The sequence below is a fragment of the Sceloporus undulatus genome, chromosome 2 (genome assembly GCF_019175285.1).
Source record: "Sceloporus undulatus isolate JIND9_A2432 ecotype Alabama chromosome 2, SceUnd_v1.1, whole genome shotgun sequence".
Taxonomy (NCBI): Eukaryota; Metazoa; Chordata; class Lepidosauria; order Squamata; family Phrynosomatidae; genus Sceloporus; species Sceloporus undulatus.
In genome coordinates this window covers 144,845,922-144,863,156 of record NC_056523.1, presented here as the reverse complement: position 1 = coordinate 144,863,156, position 17,235 = coordinate 144,845,922, and the positions used below count along the sequence as shown (strand labels likewise).

The 17,235-nt window shown below is 43.4% G+C and overlaps 1 protein-coding gene and 1 long non-coding RNA gene across 2 annotated transcripts in view; one reads left to right on the top strand and one right to left on the bottom strand.

Moving 5' to 3' along the window:
- The window catches only part of DNAH17 (dynein axonemal heavy chain 17), a 138,058-nt gene that overhangs the window by 10,034 nt on the left and 110,789 nt on the right, over window positions 1-17,235 (top strand). Inside the window, exons 8-18 of the mRNA XM_042452577.1 lie at window positions 513-668; window positions 1,923-2,009; window positions 2,451-2,618; window positions 2,844-2,960; window positions 3,980-4,248; window positions 4,402-4,597; window positions 7,434-7,580; window positions 9,608-9,716; window positions 11,184-11,287; window positions 11,458-11,598; window positions 15,302-15,445. Coding sequence (XP_042308511.1) covers window positions 513-668; window positions 1,923-2,009; window positions 2,451-2,618; window positions 2,844-2,960; window positions 3,980-4,248; window positions 4,402-4,597; window positions 7,434-7,580; window positions 9,608-9,716; window positions 11,184-11,287; window positions 11,458-11,598; window positions 15,302-15,445 — 1,638 coding nt within the window. The remainder of the gene's footprint in view (window positions 1-512; window positions 669-1,922; window positions 2,010-2,450; window positions 2,619-2,843; window positions 2,961-3,979; window positions 4,249-4,401; window positions 4,598-7,433; window positions 7,581-9,607; window positions 9,717-11,183; window positions 11,288-11,457; window positions 11,599-15,301; window positions 15,446-17,235) is intronic.
- Window positions 398-17,235, bottom strand: part of LOC121922802 — a 30,162-nt gene continuing 13,324 nt past the window's right edge. The window contains exons 3-4 of the long non-coding RNA XR_006102232.1: window positions 10,715-10,784; window positions 398-551 (exon numbers count right to left, since the gene is read on the bottom strand). This is a non-coding gene — a long non-coding RNA (uncharacterized LOC121922802). The remainder of the gene's footprint in view (window positions 552-10,714; window positions 10,785-17,235) is intronic.

Sequence of the window (17,235 nt, the reverse complement as noted above, 5' to 3'; positions counted from 1 at the left end):
CATAGGAGACAGAGAACTTGAAGAGGGATCTTGTAGCACAAGATCTCTTGGCATACTGTTTTTCCAGACTTATAGGTATATGTCTTTGAATTCTAGGAGCGTGAAGATTGAGACATTTTGAAGGGGAAGCATTCCATTTAGTGGGGAAAAGTTTGAATTCCTTTGGATAATCCACATAAGAGTAGAGCCATTCAATTTATATATGTGTTGATTCACTATTCAACAGTTGATTCAGTAGGTCTGTTCTAGAAAGGATTGCCAATAGTATCCATGCTGATATTTTCATGTTTATTGTGTTTATGTGTGAAAAGGGCCACAAATAGCAGCAATGTCTAAAAGCATGATGAAACAATCCTCTTTTAGCATCCCAATAGCTACCAGGAGCAATTCAGCTATCAATAAAAGTGTCTTACACAACCAAAATGTCATGAAATCCCATCTTTAAAGTCTGGTTCCTTGTGGCTTGTGCATGTATCTAAGCATCTTCTTTGATCTCCTTCTTTTTTATTTAGACACGTAACTTTCTGTGTCCTGAGGAAGTGATGAAAGGCCTGCAAGGAGAAATTGAGGAAGTGTTGTCAGGGATTAAGCTGGGAATCTCTGTGATAGAGAAACTCTACAAAACCTATGAGATTTGCTGCACAGATATGATGCCAGCTTTTTTTAAGGTTGGTCACTGGTACCTGGAGATTTTGACAATTCTTAGACAAAGAGTTACTCAGAGCTTCACAGTGCAACTTGTTCTAGATAACTAAGGGCCAAAACAGTTGGCCCAAAGGGAGTGCTCCCATGTGCTCTAGCTGCAATCGCTCCGGGACTGCGGTAATCACACAGCCTGCTCCCAAAGCAGGCCAAGGCTATGGTCCCAAATAGGGCTCTGGCAGGAGCTGATTAAATATGCTCCTTTTGGTGGTGGCTTTGGGCCCCCTTAGGCTGTCTCAAAGTAGCTTCCAGCCACATTGGGCATGCATCATCTAAAGACCATGCTCCCAAAGCAGCCGGAATTCGCTTTATTTGGCCTGTTGTTTCATGCCTAAGTCATCTCAGTTCATGTGAACAAATGATTCTGTTAACTGGTTTATGTGTTTTTTTTACAGTTTGGGATAGTTGTTCTGTGTTTCAGTAGGTAATATGAATAACTGTTAACTAACTGTAGTGCTGTTTTCTGTATTCAGAAGTTGGACTGGCTTACATAACATAGGTTACTTCCATAATGAAGTTCATTCTACTAAAATATATATTTTATCCTACAGAACACCCCCCTTTGCCATAATGATCTCCTTCTTCCACATAGGGCAGCAGTATTTTAACTCCCTATCCACAGTAAGCAGGACTAAGCAAAGCAGTCTTGTGTATATCCTTCCTAGTTCTAGTCTGCCTTGTTTTAGGACACAGACCCATCAGCAATCATTGGAAGCTATGTGTGGCCAGGTCTGCATAAGGAATCCTTATTTTTCTGTGGGTTTTCTGGGCTGTGTGTTTGTGTTCTGGAAGAATTTATTCCTGAAGTTTTGCCTGTGGCTGGCATCTTCACAGGGTGGGATTGAGGGAGGGGGGGGCTTGTTAAACAGGATGTTCCAACAAATTTTTCTGAAAGATATAACAGCCCTGTTTGAACATTGCCTCACCACAACCTACTTCCAGTGTGACAATGAATTCTACTAGCAGAGGGATGGGATAGCCATGGGAAGCCCTTTGAGCCCCGTGAAAGCAAACTTTTACATGGAACACTTCAAACAGCAAGCCCTAGAAACAGTACCAAAAAAGCCCCCCCTCCCCCCAAGATGTCTGCCACAATTGCAGGCAAAACGTCAGGAATAAATTCTTCCAGAACATGGCCACACAGCCAAAAAATCCCCCAGAAAACTATGAATGCCGGCCGTGAAAGCCTTTGACTTCACAGTCTTTATTTTTATCTGCAGGAAAAAGAGCCACTCTTCTGGGAATTCCCTTCTACTCTTGTCTTTACTAGAATGAATTCATTTTTCCACAGACTGAAGACAATAGAGGTGAGAATAGAAGAGTTCATCTGAAGTACAAAACAGCCATAGTCACAGGAGATTTGACAGTGCAGCCATATATTATTTGTAGCCATATAGAGCTAGATACATTGATGTAGATGTAGACCTATATGTTTAACTTATAAAATATAAGCTGAAGTCTGCAGGTTGCTGTTAAGAATAAAAACTAAGTTTTAAGATGATGATCTATTGTTGATGCCTGCCTATTTGAAAGGGTTGATATTAAACAAAATTACTTTTTATGACCAATGGCTCATAAAATAGAGACAATGGGAATGTAAATGTTGGAGTGTCTTGTAAAACTGCCTTCTTTTTTTCTGGTGATCATCTCTCTTCAGGGTCTAGGTTTTTTTTGGTGGTGGTCTTAATTTTGCGCAAAGTAGTAAGCCTGCAATTAACTGTGTGTATGTGCTGTGTGTTTTTTTAAAGGAATTGTACATGACAGCAATTGAATTCCTCAAACTGGAAAAAATTGAGCTGGGTGGTGTGAGAGGCAATATCCTTGGGAGCCTGGTGGTCCAGATTTATGAGGAGGTTCTTGAATATGTGAAAGTCTTTGCTGAATGCAAATATGACCCTTTAGATCCAGCAGATGAGGTTAGTATTTTCTTGATGGCACACATGTAGACTGGCTTAATGTAGACCAGGAAAACCTGGTGTGTACTAGTCACTATATCAACAAATGATATTCCTTTAAGATAAATTGGCCTAGCTCATCCTTTGCCTCACTGTACTTATTGAATAAACTTTTTAAAATTAGGCAATATAGTATATGGGAGAATTAATTCATTCTGTTGTTGTTGTTGTTGTTGTTGTTAAAAGCAATTTGAGGAAGATTTTGCAGACTTCCAAATCAAAATTCAGGATTTGGATAGACGTTTGGCCACCATCTTCTATCAAGGATTTATTGACTGTTCCAGTTTTGAATCTGCTGTCAAGGTACATTTTCCCATGAAGGAGCTTACATGTTCCTTATCCAGAAACTACGTAGGCCCCATACAGACAGGCCAAAATAAAGCTGCTTCGGGTCACTCTGGAGGTATGCTATTTAAATGATGCATGTGTACTAAAAATCCGGAAGCTGCGCCAAAGCCAAGATCTAGTCCTAAGGACTGGAGCACAGCTTTGGCGCAACTTCCGGACTCTTAGTATGCATGCATCATTTAAACAGCATACCTCCAAAGTGACTCGAAGCAGCGTTATTTTGGCCTGTCTGTATGGAGCCTACGTTATCTTTAGCTGCAGAACAGTAACAATAGTTTGAATCCCTATATGTGGAGAGGCCTTCTGTCTCTAGCTATCGTGGAAGAACCATCCAACTCTACTTCATAATTAGGGGGAAAGATGTCTTAATTTCCAAATAATTAGAAAAAAATGACATTGGCCTGATATTACTGACATATATAATCTAGAACTTTCTGTTTCAAAAATCAGAGAGAAATCTTTAATGACTTTACAAAAGGACCTGAAATATTATCAGATCACGCTGTCATTTCATTGCCCTAGGGATTCCAGAGAACACCACAGATCTTTTTGACAATCCAAGTCAAACTCTGAAAAACAAGGGGTCTCTCCATTTAGTGATAACCATAATCAGGATTTGGACAGCCCATTTCATCAGAACATTTATGTCAAATAAGACAGGTTAATATTTAAGGTGCCAGAAAACTCATTTTTGCTGCAACAGACTAATTGGACTACTGGGCCTACTTCTAGAAAATTAGAAGCTGTTGGGGGAAGAGATAAAAGATGCACAGGCTTGGAAGGGAATCCCAGAGGAGGAGGGAGGAGAGAAGGAGAGAGAGAACACTTTGTTGCTGGTGCATTCATTTAGCATAATTCAAAACAAATTTAGCAAATATTTCTTGAATATATCTTTCATAGAAAGTATTTATTTTTGTTTTTTGATGATCTAATAGGTGTTGTTGTTTTTTTTTGCTGCAATATTTGTTGTCTAGCAAATCCATATGTTTGCATCTCTGTTGGAGCGTCCACTGATTAAGGCAGATGTAGCTCCACACTATGCAGCGCTTTTGGAGATGTTCAATGTTGATTTGGACAAGGCAAAGATTCTGTATGATGCACAAATATCTGCCACAAAAGTTGGAGACCACGTACCTCCTATAAGCAAAAACATGCCACCTGTTGCTGGGCAACTGAAATGGGCATGGGAACTCCAGGAAAGATTACAAATCCCAAGAAAAGACTTGCGTGGCATTGATCATCCGTAAGTAACATTCAGTCTGATATCTGGCATTAGAGAATGCCTAGTCATCACCACCAGTACTGTATTCTCCAAAGTAATGTTCAAGTTTTCTCATGTTAATTTAGTGCCATTTGCCATATGACAGTGGGGATTTTCTTTTTTTGTAACCTGTAGCATTATGGTCAGTTCTGAAGCCAAGCTGATCTATGGAAAATATGATGAGATGATACGTCTTCTGCAAGGTTATCGTGAGCAGATTTATGAAGAGTGGATTAAGCGAGTTGACCAAGACTGTCAGTTCAATCTAGAGCAGCCATTGATCCAGAGAGATCCAAAGACAAATCTTATTAGTGTGAACTTCAGCAAAGAGGTTTGAGAATAAAATACCAACACATTAGCATGTTGCATCAATTTCAGGGACAATTTACCTGGATACATCCTTACCAGAAATTTTGAACTATGATACGTATCACCCATCTTCTCCCTTCCCACTCAGAAAGTCAGTAGAAATGCTCAGGGCAGCTGCAGAGTTTCAGTCCAAAGTAAAGATTCTGATATATTAGATTTACTGTAAAAACATGGAGTGGACTATTCAGCATAGCAATGCCTGTGGGTTTATTCAACAGTACCCAGCCTGCTATTGCAAGTGCCAGACTGGGGTATAACTGTCCACGAGCAAGGAAGAGCTCTAACTATGCTGTTTCTACCAGCTGTTTGGTTATGAGTAGGGATGCCATACCTGAGGATCTCCAAATCGGACAAATGTAGGACAAGGTTTGAAAAGGTAGGACTTTTAAAAAAAATTCCTGGCCAGGAAATAATAAAAAAAGGTCCACATTTTCAAACCTTGTCCTCCTCCTCCTCCCGGCGTGGAGAAAGCCTCGGCCTGCTCCCAGGCGGGAAGGGGCGTGGGGGCCGCTTCGCATTGTGGCGATCGCCGCAGTGCCAAGCGGCCTCCTCCTCCTCCGGCCTGGGAGAAAGCTCAGCCTGCTCCCAAGCCGGGAAGGGGTGCGGGGGCCGCTTGCATCGCAGCGATCGCCGCGGTGCCAAGTGGCCTCCTCCTCCCCCGGTTGGGAGAAAGCCTAGGCCTGCTCCCAGGCTGGGAAGGGGCACGGGCCGCTTAGCATCGTGGCGATCGCTGCGGTGCCAAGCGGCCTCCTCCTCCTCCCGGCCTGGGAGAAGCCTAGGCCGGCTCCCAGGCCGGGAAGGGGCGTGGGGGCTGCTTGGCATCGCGGCGATCGCTGCGATCGCTGCGGTTGCCAGGCGACCTCCTCCTCCTCCCCGGCCTCCGCGGAGGGCCTTGGAGGACCCCATGATTGTGGAGCCGCCTCCAAGGCCTCGCTGGGGCCTGGGAGGGAGCATCTCTGCGGCCAGAGCTCCGACCGCGGAGAGTGCTCCCAGGCCTCAGCGAGGCCTTGGAGGACCCCGCAGCGCACGCGGGGGCGTAGGTGGCCGCGGGTGGTGCCGTCCCGGTCTTGGCGCCAAACCGGACCGGGACCAGGATGGCACCACCCAAAGCGGGATTGCCCCGCCTACAGGTGGGATATGGCATCCCTAGTTATGAGGAAACATCCAGCTTGATTTTTTAAGCAGCAGAAGCTGTTCCAGGATGGAAACATGGGACCCTCTGGATTTTTCTGAAATTTTTATGACAGTTGGAGCCCACAGCTGCCCCAGCCTTCATCTGCTTCTCTGCATTTCACTTGTGCTTATGCTGAGTTACTGAAGTGTCCTAGTAAGCCTGTGCCCAATGCACTATGAACAGACAGGTGGTTAGAGGCAACAGTGTTATACTCATGGTGACACTATACAGAAAACTCAACAAAAGCATAGTAAGAGTGTTCAGGAACAAAAAGCCAAACAATGTGTTGTGCTAGGTACATAATTAGATGGTGTCTGCTTCTTATTAAAACTTTAAATCATGAGTGACATGGGAGAGATCAAACTTGTGATCACCATACATAGATAATAATAATAATAATAATAATAATAATAACAACAACAATAACCGGGGCTGGGATGGGGGGGGTTAATCGTGTGGGGCTCCAGATGCTATTGGACTGCAAATCTCATCAGCCCTAGCCAGCATAGTCAATGATGACAAATGCAAGCTACTGCAGTCTGATAACACATGATAGAAAGGAGAGTACATAGCTCATTGGCAGAGCACAGGGACCCCAGAATAGTATGGGGGCAGTGGCAGTCCTCCCAAAATGATCTGGTAAAATTGGACCACCAAGTCTCCTACGTAATTGAGCCTCGTCAGGAATTATCAGTCAGAAGCGTACTAAATTATCAAGGATTAAGAGCTATTAAGACAATTTTTGTTGCTGAGCCCTCCCAAGAATAATAAAGCCTGTCTGCGATTTATCCCATGGGAGTAAGCCATACTGATCACATGGAGGTCACTTACAAGTACACAATGTGTATTTTCCGCCTTCATCATAATGGATAAGAAAAGTACCTTGACCACTTCCTTGCAAGTAGGTGAAATTAATTACCTGCCAGCATTGGGCCCCTCACCTTAAAAGCAATTCTGGGGGCCCCTCACCTTAAAAGCAATTCTGAGGTCCCCGTCAGAGCATGTGGTTCATACAGAGGCAATCACAGTTTCCGAATGCATCTGGGAAATCCTTTCATCTGAAAACTGGAATTTCTGCTACCAGTGCATATAGGCACTGATGGATCAATGAGCCAATGGGCAGTGATCTGAGTCTGCCTATAGAAGGAAGTTTCATGGGACTGCAGTACAAGATAGGTGGAGCAGCAGGCATGTATTCAGACTTTGTCACAGAGGGGCAGTGTTAAAAATACTTTCTCCACTGTGTGCCAGCAGAAGTCGGTGGCTCCAATGTTGTTAAGTTGTGAATCCATTTGAAGTTTTAGTTCAAAGAACCTACCCAAGGTGCTGAATAAACGTTATCCCCCAAACAGATGCATCCCTTTGGATAGCTCCTTTAACATTTGGATTAAAACCCAGAACAGATTCACCATCCCGCTGACACTGGAGCCATCATCCTTCACTGTCATGGTTCCCATTCTGATCCTCCATCTCTTGCCATTTAAAGTTTGAAAAACAAGCACTTATTGCTGAAATAGTGTTTTGATGTAATGTGTCACTTGTTAGGATTGACATCACACCATGAGTTCAGTTCTTTTCAGCTTTTGGAAGGGCATTTGTTTATCACTGCTGTATCATTATGCAGCTTGTTGCTGTTCTCCGTGAAGTCAAATACCTGAACTTTCAGCAGCAGAAAGAAATTCCAGACAGTGCTGGAAGTCTCTTCTCTCAAAATGAAACTTTCCGGAGGTTTGTGGACAACTTGGACCTCATTGTTGGCTGGTACAATAAGGTATTTATCAGAAAACAATGAGAGGTGATGAATTTTCTTTCTCTCCCTTTTGTTAGTTTCTTCATTATTTCAGGAATAGGAAGAATGTGGCCTGTGGGGCCCCTGGGTGTTTTCTTCCTTCCTTCCTTCCTTCCTTCCTTCCTTGCTTCCTTCCTCTTGGTGGCCTGAGGAATTCTCCAACAAGCCTTCAGATTTTGGCTGTTTTGATGCCAAAACATCCAAAAAAGAAAGGCAAATCCCATTCCAAAATACCACCACTGCCGAAAAATGGCCCAAAATACCTGTGACAAAAAGGGAAATGATGTCATGTCACTTCCAGTTTCATGGTTTGGTTTTTTGCTTTGTTATGTTATGGGGGTGTACTGCCTCCAAGGATTTGGGAGTGGGAATTAGCCTCTGATTTATATTTTGCCTTTCTTCCAAGGAATTCAAGGTGGCATACATGGTTCTCCACTTCCAACATGAGAGCTGGAGGAAAAACATCCAGTAAAAATGGTGGCTATGTGGGAATTTGAGTCTGGGTCTCCATAGCCCTACTCCTACTTTACCACTCTTATCTTACCACTTGATCAAGTAATGGTAGTAGAATATCATATGAAATCATTTTCTTAAAATTAAAGGTTCAAGATAGGATATGATTTCTGTGCAATTTGTATAGATAATAAGGCACTTTCTCTATTCCTATTCCTATGTCAATGTTTAATGTGTCTAAATCACAAGCTGGCAAGCCTTTGAAATGATGTTTTGAAGGGTGGAATTGTGCCCAAGGCTTAGGGTGCATCTAAATTGTAGAGATAAGTACATTTTGACACCATGTTAAGTACTGTAGCCCCACTGTATGGAATTGTGGGATCTGTAGTTTTACAAGGTCTGTAGCTTTCTCTCCCAGAGTGCTGGTGCCTCACAAAACTACAAAACCCAGGATTCTGTAAGATAGAGCCATGGCTGTTAAAGTGGTGTCAAACTGCATTATTTCTACCGTATAGATACAATATATCCAGGAAAAGACCCCCAGAGGAGCGGTCGAGGCTGAATCAGCTGAGCCACCTTGATTATTCCGAGGTGGCCACTCAGAGGAATCGGAGGAATCAGGGCCTGGTTCCTGGCTCCTTTCCTCCCTCTCTTCCTCCACCCCCTGCCACCTTCCTCCTCCTCCTCTACCTTTCCTGACCTCTGGGGCTGAAGCGGGGCCAGAGTAAGGAGGCCCTAGGCTGGCTTGCAAGGGAGCCAGCAGGGGAAGGAGGAGGAGAGGGAGATGGAGCACTGCCACCATTGCCCCTGGCATGGACGTAGAGGGTCCCTCAGAGGGTTCCAGTGGAGCAGCAGCAAAATGAGGGGCACACCGGAGGGCAGCCCATCTGGAGGAGGTGGAGGAGGAGCCACCAGGGCCCAAGCCTTCCCATCATGCCACCAGCCTTTTGTCTGTTTGAAGTGTTTGAAGTGTGCCTTGCCATGGGATTTTCTTGGCAAGGTTTGTTCAGGAATTTGCCTTTTCTTTCCTCCGCCTCCTCCTCCTCCTCCTCTTCTTTCTATGTCAGCTGTCTGTCATGGATCACAGCAGCCCCAAAGCCAGGTCCCAAAAAGCAAGATCCTGCTCAGGGCTTGTGAATGTGAATCAGATCCCTTGTTCACACTCCCCTGAATTGACCCCCCCCCCAAAAAAAAAAACCTCCACTGAATTGATTTTTTCCAAGAGAATTACCCAAAACCTAATGTTTTTTTAAAAAGGCTTTTTTTTTAATTTGTCTTGCTTTAACACAAATTCAGCTGAACATAGTCATGTCTGAAACGGTTCACAGTGGGAACCACACACACATATAAATCGATCAGGAAATTTTTATTCTCTAGTGGGAATGAGCCCTTAGTCTACCTAATCTCATCCTAATCAAAAGCCATTCAGCCCAGCACAAACTGTTTTGTTCAGGGTGGGACTGAGGTGAGAGATACAACATTCCTGATATTATGCTCTTTCTACAATTCCTCAAAATAAGCCATGTATGAACCCTAAGAAAATTGCTTCTTTTTAGATCAAACTGACAATTTTGCCAGTAGAACTTCCACTGGTCAAGACTGAGCTAGAAGAAATTGATGTTGGCCTACAGAAAGCTGAGACAAATCTGTTCTGGAGCAATGAAGGTACAGATGTTTATAATTTCTCTGTTGTGAACTACAGTCCCCTTTCATTAGAGAACAAAAGGCCAAAATGCTCAACACTAGTGTTTGAGTCCATCCGTCATCATACTAAATGACCAAAAAACTACAACTCTTAAGGTTGACCTGATATATTGGGGGTTGATCCATCTTTCACCTATTAATGCCCCAAAATATAATGACATGGTTTACGAACATCACAAAACTATACCATCATCATGTAGACATACAAGCATCAGGACACTAACTGAAATCTCAAAGAAGCTTATCTGGGTGTGGAGACAAATGTCATGGAAAGTGGCATTGAAGGAGGAGAAAGTTTGACATTTTGTATGTGGGGGGTGTAGTTTCAGAGTTGCTATCCCACACCCCTTGCCACCTATTTCCAGGGAACTCTGGCTCATCCTGAAGAAACCATAGTTTGGAGGTATTCCAAACATTCGTTTCCCTGTCAGTACAGGAATCCACAGCTTCAGCATTCTTGACAGGTAGCCATCAAACCTCTTGTTAAAAACCTACAGTGAAGGAGAATTCACCACTTTGCAAGGTAGTCTTGCCCACTGTCAAAAAGGTCTTGCCATAGGAAAGTTATTAATGTTTATTTAGAAACTCCTTTCTTATCATTGAACCCTCCATCTTGGATCTTGTACAGAAACTCTTAAAGGTTAATATAGTTGAAGATCTCCTTCAACTGTTACCCAAAATGCCAGGGTCCAGAGAGGGCACTGGCAATCAATATTTAATCAGGGAATTTTATTAGCTCAGTTAGAGCAGCTGAGAGGGCTTGGCAACTCAAAACAGGGATCAAGCTTGTGTATACTGATTTCGAGAAACAGAACTTCAGAATGCAAGATCCAAATGTGGTTTTATTTGTAAAAGAGAATTGCCACTCACAGAAAAGCATGCACACACACACAAGAACTAACAATATAAAAGGTGGTAGAAGATAGCGACTTTAAGGTTTGCAGAAGGTAATAATGTACCAGTTCCAGAAGCGAAGGTTCCAGTCAGGGGATTCTGTTGAATGAAATGGCTCAGCAGCTGCCAGCAATGCTGAGGAGTCAAGCAAGAGAAGGGAAATTGTCAATGACTGGACAATCAATGCAGATTTCTCTGTACAATGGAATTGCTCCTCCAGAGGGGAGTATACTTTGACATTTGTTCTTTTTGCTAACACCAGGTCTATTACCCACCATCATTCCTATCAGTGAAGGGATTCTAGTCCTGATTGATATATCCTGGCTATATGCTCTTGAGCTTCCTTAATGCTGAGCCAGTTAAATCACCTTATATGGCGTGGCTAGTTTCCTACACTGGGGTGACCTCTTGACTACTTGCCTGAAACATCCCTTTTGATATCAATTTCATATTAGCACAGAGGAGGTGTGCGGAGGGTTAGACCTTGGGGTAACATAAGTTAATGTATGTTTCCTAATTCTTCTCCTCCACTAGGTGTTATGGACTATATTCAAGATATGCGAAATGTCTTATATGATTTAGAGACAAGGATTCAGAAAGCTAAGTTAAATGTGGAGAATATCGGGCAGCTAATGCAGGTGAGTAACTTGTGAAAAATTATTTATCCTAAATATCTACTCATGAGGCACTTCAAAGAGGAAAAAAAAGTGTTCTCTTGATATGTTTTTAGTTTTGCTCTTCTGCACATGAGCTTTATTTCCCAAGAGGCATAGCAGGAAATTTTCCTTTTATCTGATTCTTCTTAAAGGAATGGTCAGCTAGTCCTTTGTTTGAAAGAAAAGACAATAAGGAGACAGCACTCCTTGACCTGGATGGAAGACCAACATATTTAAACAAACGTTATGCAGCAGTCAAGGATGCTGGACAAAAGATTCACGCTATGGTTGAGGTAAGAGACTTGCATCACTTAGGCCCAAAACAGACAGGCCAAATAAAGCAACTTCCAGCTGCTTCAGATATTTAGTCTTTACATGACTCATGTCCCTGAAGTGTCTGGAAGCTGCACTGAGGCCACACGGAGGCTGCAAGAGCTGGCCCAAAATGCAGCAGAGAAAATCCACTCCCGCCAGCAGCCCATTTGGGACTCCTGTGGCAGCCCGCTTCAGGAGTGGGCCATCTGGTCATGGCAGTCCTGGTCCAGTTGAGACCAGAGCAGCCTCTGGCCACTCCTTATTGCCAGTCTGCTTCACCCCATAGAAACAGGAATACTTTTTAGCATTCCTTCAATAATATGAGAAGCTGTTTAGGCTAATTCAGACTATAAATCCATCTATCTTGATATTGCCTATACCAGTGATGGCAAACCTTTTTGTGACTGAATGCCCAAACTCAGTGGCATTCCCACAGTGGATGTCACCCAATGCCAGTGGGACAGGACTTCTGCTTTCTGGGAGGCAGGACTTCCAGGGGCAGGACTTCCAGGGGAAAAACACAAGACACACTTTCTCAGCCTCAGGCTAGCAATAGCAAACCCCCCTCTGATGAAACTTGCCAAGAAAACTCCATGATAGTTTCACCTTAGGGTCCCCATAAGTCAGAAACGACTTGAAGGCATCACATCACAAGTCATGCTCTCTCAGCCTCCGAGGATGGCAATGGACATCCCCCTCTGATAAAGCTTGCTCCATGATAGTTTCACCTTAGGGTTGCCAGGAACTGGCACTCAGAAGGATGCTCTGGCCCCTAAGTTGGAAACAACTTGGAGGCACACAACAACAACAAGCATAATAATGCACAGAAGGCACAGCACAATAATAAGAACAAAGAGAGCCAGTGATTTGAGCATGTGACTCTGGAGACCAGGGCTCGAATCTCAGCTTGGCCATGAAACCCAATGGGAGCCCTTGGGCAAGTCACACTCTCTCAGCCTCAAAGGAAGGCAATAGCAAAAAATCTGCTCTGAAGAAATCTTGCCAAGAAAACTCCATAATAGATTTGCCTTAAGGTTGCCATAAATTGGAAATGACTTGGAGGCACACAACAACAAGCATAATAAAGCACAGAAGGCACAGCACAATAACAAGAACAAAGAAAGCTATCAGTTTGAGTGTGCAACTTTGGAGGCCAGGACTGGAATCCCAGCTCGGCCATGAAACCCACTGGGAGACCTTGGGCAAGTCACACTCTTTCAACCTCAGAGAAGGCAATGGAAAACTTTCTCTGAAGAAAACTAGCCAAGAAAACCCCATGGATGGCCTGATTACACCTCATAAAACTACAATTCCCAGAATTCCATAGCATAGCAAGGTGTGGGCCTTACAGCTGGGAGGGGCAGACCTTCCACCCAGAAGGGGGTCAGCCTTCCACCCAGAATGTCTGTGCACCATCCCTCTTTGTCACGGCTCAGTTTTCCTCAGGAGAATCGAGCTGCGTGAAGGAACCAGGCCAGCTGCGTGCATCTCCCAGCCCTCCCTTGCCGTGGCCCGATTCTCCCAAAGCAAACTGACCCAGGACAAGGAGCCAGGCCAAGCGTTTGCACTCCCCACCCTCTGCCCCTACTTACTGTGGCTGCCATGTGCTAGTGAGGGAACACATGCCACAGGTTTGCCACCAGGGGCCAACACTGACTGACAATGACTTGGTGTAATTTCAGGCAGAGAACTAGTTACCTATGTATGACATGTGTTACATCACTAAAGCACACCCATTCCTTTATACCATGTGTGGCCCATGGTCTTCAAGTGAACCCCAGCCCCCCAAATATTTTTAAAAGGTCATTTTTTTGCCCAAATGAGGTGAATTTTTACCATATTTTGGGGGCCATCTGGGCCATTTAAAACCCAGGAAAGACCTTTTTAAAACTGGAAGTAAGCCAGAAGTGACTTCTAGTAACTTCCTGTTTTGAAAAAAAAAATGCCACTTCTGAGCATAATACGACCTGGGGAGGGTTTAAAGACATAATGAAAATGTCCCCACTGTCCCATTTGGGGAGTATTTGTTGGAGCATTAAATGGTGGAGGAGTGTGACCTCCCCAAAGTCTCCAATGGGATAATGTGGCCCCTTAACCCCCTACAGTTGCCCACACCTGCTTTATTTTTGTGGGTAATTTTCTGAGCTACTTTGCATTTTGCATATTGACTGGAACTGTGGTTTAACAGCAGGCATTCCAGTTTGTTTGTAGTCTTGCTCACCCTAATCCAGGTTTGGGCAAAGTCCAGTCCTTATACCTTATATATCCCCCTACAAGCTGTTTTAGCAGCTCTTAACACATACAGACTTGCCCAGACTGCCTTTTTTCTCACTGCAAAAGAGTACACTGCCTTTTCTGAAACTTTCAGGAGAGGCAATTTACCTTGCAAATAGGCTGCTGGAAGCACTACCCCTTCCAAACTAGTTCCCAGATCCTGGCCCCTCTTCTTCAGTCTTCGAGGTGAGAGAGAAGAATCTCAGTGTGTATATTGGAAAGTTTGTATATCCTTACCTTTCCCTTATTTGCTAGATTTTGTCTGTCTTATTTGAATGGCATACTTTTTGGAATTGTGGTTGAGTCTTAATGTATCAAACCTAGTGACATCACCAGAGCCTGTCTTCTGTGACATCAAAAGTAGCTATCCCTAAATCTCAGGTTTAGGCACTGAAATATCAGGACCTATCATAGGCCCAAAACAGATGACTCTAAAGCACTGGGTTGGGGCCGTGGCAACTGCATGCCATGCCCCAAACCGAATGTTTTACTAGCTCAAAAAGGAGCGGCAGAAAGCCACTCCTTTTTGAGCTGGCAAAAAGCCGGCTTTTCCGCCTCTGCTGCACCTTTGTGGTGCTCCTGTGGCATGCGACATCTAAACTCCATGCTGCCGGAATGCCACAAAGCTGCCCATTGTGTGGTCGGGTGGGCAGCTTCACGGTGGCTTCCTGCCAGCTTGGGGGTGTGTGTATTCTAAACAACATGCTCCCAAGCCACCGAGAAGCTGCCACAAAGAAGCTGTCTATTTTGCCCCATAGTTCTGGCCTGACAACCCTATAAACCACCAAGCCACTCTCCACCCCCACCCCGCTGATACTTTGGATAGTCTGTGCAGCATCTGGAGGAGCAGAGTAGCAGAAAAATGGTTTATGACCCATGCTGGTTGTCCTCCCCTGCCCCATATGAAAGACTCAGAGGGAGCTTCTCTTAGCCAGAAGGAAGAAAAGGAACAAGTCCAGTTAATCATACAGGTGTTGTATTGCCTGTGTTGTATACAAATAGATAGATAATTATTTTTGCATAATGTTGCTTTGAGTTTGGAAATGTTGAGGATAGCATTTCCCAGGACTCTGGAGCTAGCATGACCACTGGAAGTTGTAGTCCCCCAAACTATATTTTTTTTCATGTTCTGGTCTTACTCCACTAATCCTTTGGTTCACACAAGTGACAAAATGCATCAATACTCATCATCTCTTTGAGTTCTTGGCTATCCTTAGGATAGTTCCATGTCAGATCATTATTCCAACCAAAACTTCCATTTCTTGGTGGTTTTTGTCATTAATGGTTGAATTGATCAAGTATTCTCTGTGTGAACCTTCTACTATTAAGGCATTTGTGATTAACCAAAGAATATTGGCTAGCCTCAGGCCATTGCTTATTATCATTAATTACTTGTTCTATTTGCAGGAAAATGCAGAACTGTTCAAGGCCAGTAAGGAAACAGCAATGTGGTCTAATTACGTGGAATACATAGATGACATTGTTTTGGATGGCTACTTTAAGTTTGTCCGCAAATCACTGCAGTTTCTACTCAGCAACATGTCGGTTGAGGTATCTTGGTGAAATTTCTTAGGGTTTTTTAAATTACTGTTTTCTCAGATGAATGCATTTCAATGGGCTGCACGCTGGAGCTTTGTTACCAACTTGGTATTGCTTCATTTCAAAACTGAATAAATTTAAACAAGAAAGCAGAGATTTTTTGCAGTCAGAATGAATTTAGGTTTTGGGTAAACTATCAAGGTGACTTCAATTATCCTGATATTTGCTGGAAGTTAAATTCAGCCAAAACCTCAAGAGCTAGCAAATCCCTTACTTTTCTGGAAGACAGTTTCATTGTTGAAAAGGTGGAAGAGGCAACAAGGGGGTCAGTTATTTTAGATCTGATCCTAGCTAACAGGGATGACTTGGTTAATGGGGTGCAAGTGGTGGGATCCTTAGGTGGGAGTGATCATATACATTGGAAAGGAGAAGCCAGGCATAGTCAGACATGCATTCTAGACTTTAGGAGAGCAGATTTCAGTAAACTTAGGGAAATACTGAGGATGTTCCTGTGGTCAGGAATACTAAAGGAGAAGGGAGTTCAGGATGGATGAGAGTTTCTCAAAGGGGAGATACTGAAGGCACAATTTCAAACAGTTCCAATTAGAAGAAAAAATGGGAGGTGTCTCAAGAAACCAGGATGGATGACTAAAGAACTTTCAATGAGTTAAGTTTTAAATGGGACATGTATAGAAAAATGGGGAAAGGGGGAAATCACTGAAGAAGAATTCAAATCAATAGCGAATACGTGTAGGAGAAAAGTCAGAAAAGCTAAAATGCAGAATGAGCTCAACCTTGCTAAGAGAGGTTAAGAACAATAAAAGGGGCTTATGGGGGTATGTTCACAGCAAAAAGAAGAACAAAATAGTAGGGTCACTACATGGAGAAGATGGCAAAATACTAACAGGGACAGAGAAAAGGCAGAATTACTCAACACCTTCTTTGCCTCAGTCTTCTCACAAAAGCAAAAGGGTGCTCAACCTGAGGAAAATGGAGCAGAGGACACAACAGGGGAAATCTAGCACAGAATAAGTAAAGAGGTAGTACAGGAATACTTTGTTAATCTAAATGAATTTAAATATCCGAGACCAGATGAACTACATCCAAGGGTATGAAAAGAGCTGACAAATGTAATCTCAGAGCCATTGGCAATAATCTTTGAGAACTACTGGAGAACAGGAGAAGTCCCAGCAGACTGGAGGAGGGCAAATGTTCTCCCCATCTTCAAAAAGGGGAAAAAAGAGGATCCCAACAATTATCATCCAGTTAGTCTGACATCAATACCAGGAAAGATTCTAGAGCAGATCATTAAACAGAGAGTCTGCGAACATCTAGAAGGCAATGCCATAATCACAGAAAGTCAACATAGGTTTCTGAAAAACAAGTCATGCTAGACTAATCTGATCTCTTCTTTTGATAAAATTACCAGCTTGGTAGATGAAGGGAATACTATGGATATTGCCTATCTTGATTTCAGTAAGGCCTCTGACAAGGTCCCCTTGACATTCTTGCAAACAAGCTAGTAAATTGTAGATTACACAATGCAACTGCTAAATGAATTTGTAATTGATTGATTGGCCGAACCCAAAGGGTACTTACCAATGGCTCCTCTCCATCCTGGAGAGAAGTGACCAGTGTTGTGCCACAGGGCTCTGTCCTGGGCCCAGTGCTATTCAACGTCTTTATCAAAGACTTAGATGAAATAATTGGGAGCATGCTTATCAGATTTGCAGATGACATCAAATTAGGAGGAATAGCTAATACCCCAGAGGACAGGATCAAAATTCAAAATGACCTTAATA